Source organism: Gekko japonicus, unplaced genomic scaffold, assembly GCF_001447785.1.
Source record: "Gekko japonicus isolate JY-2015 unplaced genomic scaffold, Gekko_japonicus_V1.1 scaffold127, whole genome shotgun sequence".
Lineage (NCBI taxonomy): Eukaryota > Metazoa > Chordata > Lepidosauria > Squamata > Gekkonidae > Gekko > Gekko japonicus.
The window spans coordinates 85,885-89,569 of NW_015170891.1; the positions used below are offsets into that span (position 1 = coordinate 85,885).

A 3,685-nucleotide genomic window follows, 5' to 3' on the forward strand; every position below is an offset into this window, starting at 1 on the left:
GCCACCATTCGCTCCAGGGGTTGTCTGGCGACAGGGCATTTTTTGTAGAAAAAGCCCAGCAGGAACTCATTAGCATAACAGGCCACACCCAACAGCAGAAACTCATTAGCATATTAGGCAACACCCTGACAGCACTGCTCATTAGCATATTAGGCTGCACCCCCATGTTACCAGAAATGTGGTCATCCAGCCACACCCACCTTTTGATTCTTATTCTGCTTACCTTGTTTGTTTTCAAAACGGGGCTTTTTTTGTAGCAGGAACTTCTTTGCATGTTAGGCCACACACCTCTAATGTAGCCAATCCTAATGAGTTTCTGCTGTTGGGTGTGGCCTATTATGCTAATGAGTTCCTGCTGGGCATGGCCAACTTGGGAGCCAGCCGGAACTCCGTTCCTGTGCGTTCCCGCCCCAAAATAGCCCTGTCTGGCGATCAACTGTAATAGCAGGGGATCTCCAGGTGTCACCTGGAAGTTGGCAACCCTAGAGGCAACCATTTTCTGCTCACGATTGCGATGTGCAGGGGAGAAGCAAACTCAGCCCCCCACGGACACCGTTTTTGCATCTCAAACTGTCCCACAGTTTGTAGGCTTCGTTGCAAAATCACATTACTTCCACGGCGATACCTAATTTTCACCATGAAGCTTTCACCACCCGAGGTTTGAGGAGGGGAAATTGACAGGGGGGGGGGGGGCGCGGAGAGGCTGAAGCCGCTTCTCTCCACACGCCACAGTTGTCAGCAGAAAAGGGCCGTGTTTCTGGGTGGCACAAAACTAACGCTGTGCACGTGATACACAAAGCCCTCGGGTTGTCTGCCACCAAATGCAGGGACTAGTCACGTGTAGCCCGCAAGGGTGTAGACTTTCCAATTTCCCGGGGGGGGGGGGCTGGGGCTGGGCCAGAGGCATTGCTTTGCTTGGAGCAAGGGTGGCTCCCGGGGGAGGCTGAGCACCTTCCTAAAAATTTCGGCGGGGGCTGACGCCCCGCCGCCCCCACAAAGATTACGCACAGCCTTTCCCCTGTGCTCAGAGGGGGTTTTGCAGGGAAGCTTGACCCCCCTGCCTTCCACACAGGTTCAAAAGGAGTACAGATCCTGTCAAGGAAAAAAAAGGTGCCGATCTTACTGTCATCCTACTGTTGCCAGGATGGCTTACTGTAAAAGGCTACAAACGCCAATTGATGATTTTTTTTTTTCTTCCAGCCTGATCTTTGGCGGCATGACTGTTGCCATGGGCATTTTGGGGGTCGTCACTGGTGCAGAAGCCGCCAGAAGATATAAGAAGATTAACGCCCAAGCTGACCCCATCATCTGCGCTGTGGGTTTGCTCGCCTCGGCACCGTGCCTGTATCTGGCGATCATGCTGGCTCCGGAGAGCATCGTGGCTACATACGTAAGATACTTTGCATTTGGCAAGGGTTCCCCCACCACCACTGCAGCCCTTGGTGGGGTGTCTGGTGTACAGCCAGCTCTATCGTCTCTAAGGCAGAGGCTAGGAAACGTAATGAACACTGGGATTTATAGTCTGGCAGCATTCTGCACACCAGTGTCTGTACAACTGTGAGGGGTTATTTATTTATTAGTGATGAAAGCCGTGGTCACACGGTCATTTTGATCGGGTTTCACCACTGTTCCCTCTCGCATTTAAAATTGCCGATCAGACGGCCGCATCCCTCTCCCGCACCGAAGTGGGCTCACTCGTGCAATCCTCCCGGTTCCCTAGCAAGTTTTCCAACCCTACACCCGGAAAATCAGGTATTTTGTGGATATTTGTGCTTTGAATCCACGATTTCACCGTTCTGGACAGCCATCTCTCACAATGATCATGATTAGGTCATCTGAACGTCCTTCTCGTGATGTTTTTTTTTTACAAGCTTCCGTCGTTGCGCGCATGAGCAATCCTGCACTGAATAAATTCAATGTATAAATGTTCAAGCACACATACAGACTCCAGCGCTCAGTTGTACATCACCGGTGGGGAGGGGGGTCCTCTGCAAGAACAAGGGAGTATGGCGAGTCCCAGTGGGAGCGGTGATTTGGCCATGTGCATATGCGCATGCGCAAAGCCAATTTTTTTTTTTAACAAGCCATGCTGCCCAAGCGGTGGTGCGGCTATCTGAAGGTGCCCGGAGCCTTGTTGCGCGATGCAAGTGGTTCAGGGAGGGATGTGTGGTCATCCCAACACGGGAAAAAAATATTCCTTTTTTTTTTTTTAAACAATTTTTTTTATTTTCAGGAATACAACATGTAAAATTAGATCATTTCATTCTATCAATTGTCTACCCCGTTCCCAATTCCTCCCCTCCCTCCGGTGGCTTCCCGCAATGCTTCTCCCCCTGCTCCAAATTACTTCATATCATCAACTATATCAATTTCTTATCGTTACAATCTAAAGATAACATCATTTGACTTAATATTGATCTAAACATACTAAGTTTTGTTTCACATCCCAGTTCTTTTCCAGATATATTTTAAAGTCACTCCATTCTTGAAAAAACACGTCGTCTTCTTTGTTATTCAACTTCTTTGTAATTTTGTCCATCTCTGCCATGAACAGAACTTTTTGTATCCAGTCCTCAATTTCTGGCACTTTCTCTGTTTTCCAAAATTGTGCATAAATCATTCTCGCTGTTGTGATTAAGTACCAGAATAAAGTCTTTTTAGTTGTATTGACTTCTTCCATTTTCAGTCCCAAAAGCAGAATTTCCGGCGCCTTTTTAAAAGAGCATTTCAGAATTTTTTGCATTTCTTTGTGGACTTTTGTCCAAAAGTCAACTGCTTTCTCACAAGTCCACCACATGTGATAAAATGAGCCTTCATGGCTCTTGCATTTCCAACACTTATTTGACATATTCTGGTTCATATTTGCAATTTTTTTCGGAGTCATGTACCACCTATACATCATTTTACAACAATTCTCTCTAACATTGGTACAAGGCGATATCTTAATAGAATTTTTCCACAAATATTCCCAGGTTTCAATAGCCACTTCCGTATTCATATTTATCGCCCATTTTATCATTTGCCCTTTTACAGTCTCATCTTCAGTATACCATTTTAGTAACACTTTATACATTCTAGAGATATTTTTAAACAATTCTCTCTAACATTGGTACAAGGCGATATCTTAATAGAATTTTTCCACAAATATTCCCAGGTTTCAATAGACACTTCCTTATTCATATTTATCGCCCATTTTATCATTTGCCCTTTTACAGTCTCATCTTCAGTATACCATTTCAATAACACTTTATACATTTTAGAGATATTTTTTCCCCCTCCACTCTCCCAAACCTTTTCCATCTCATTTTTTTCCTCTCTAAAACCATATTTCCTTTTATCTGATCTAACTCTATGTCTTGAGTAAGATGTTAACACTTCCACTGGTACAATCCACAATGGTCTTACATCACAAAAATATTTTTTATACCTCATCCATACCACAAATAATGCTTTTCTTACCACATGAAGCTTAAAGAAGCTGTCCATTTTTGTTTTGTCATACCATAAATATAATGAAATGATTGCTTCCTTCCAAGAGTCCGGCACCTTCTTACTCTCACGTATGTTGTTGGATAAAGCTTCCATGACCGGAACAATTTCTTCTTTCATTTTTTTGTAAAACTTTGCGGTAAATCCGTCCGGTCCTGGCGCCTTCCCCAACTTCGCTTCTTCAATTGCCTTCCTC

The 3,685-nt window shown here is 44.8% G+C and overlaps 1 protein-coding gene across 1 annotated transcript in view; it reads left to right on the plus strand.

Moving 5' to 3' along the window:
* The window catches only part of LOC107116503 (protein spinster homolog 3-like), a 62,813-nt gene that overhangs the window by 39,010 nt on the left and 20,118 nt on the right, over positions 1–3,685 (plus strand). The window contains exon 9 of the mRNA XM_015418412.1: positions 1,201–1,390. Coding sequence (XP_015273898.1) covers positions 1,201–1,390 — 190 coding nt within the window. The remainder of the gene's footprint in view (positions 1–1,200; positions 1,391–3,685) is intronic.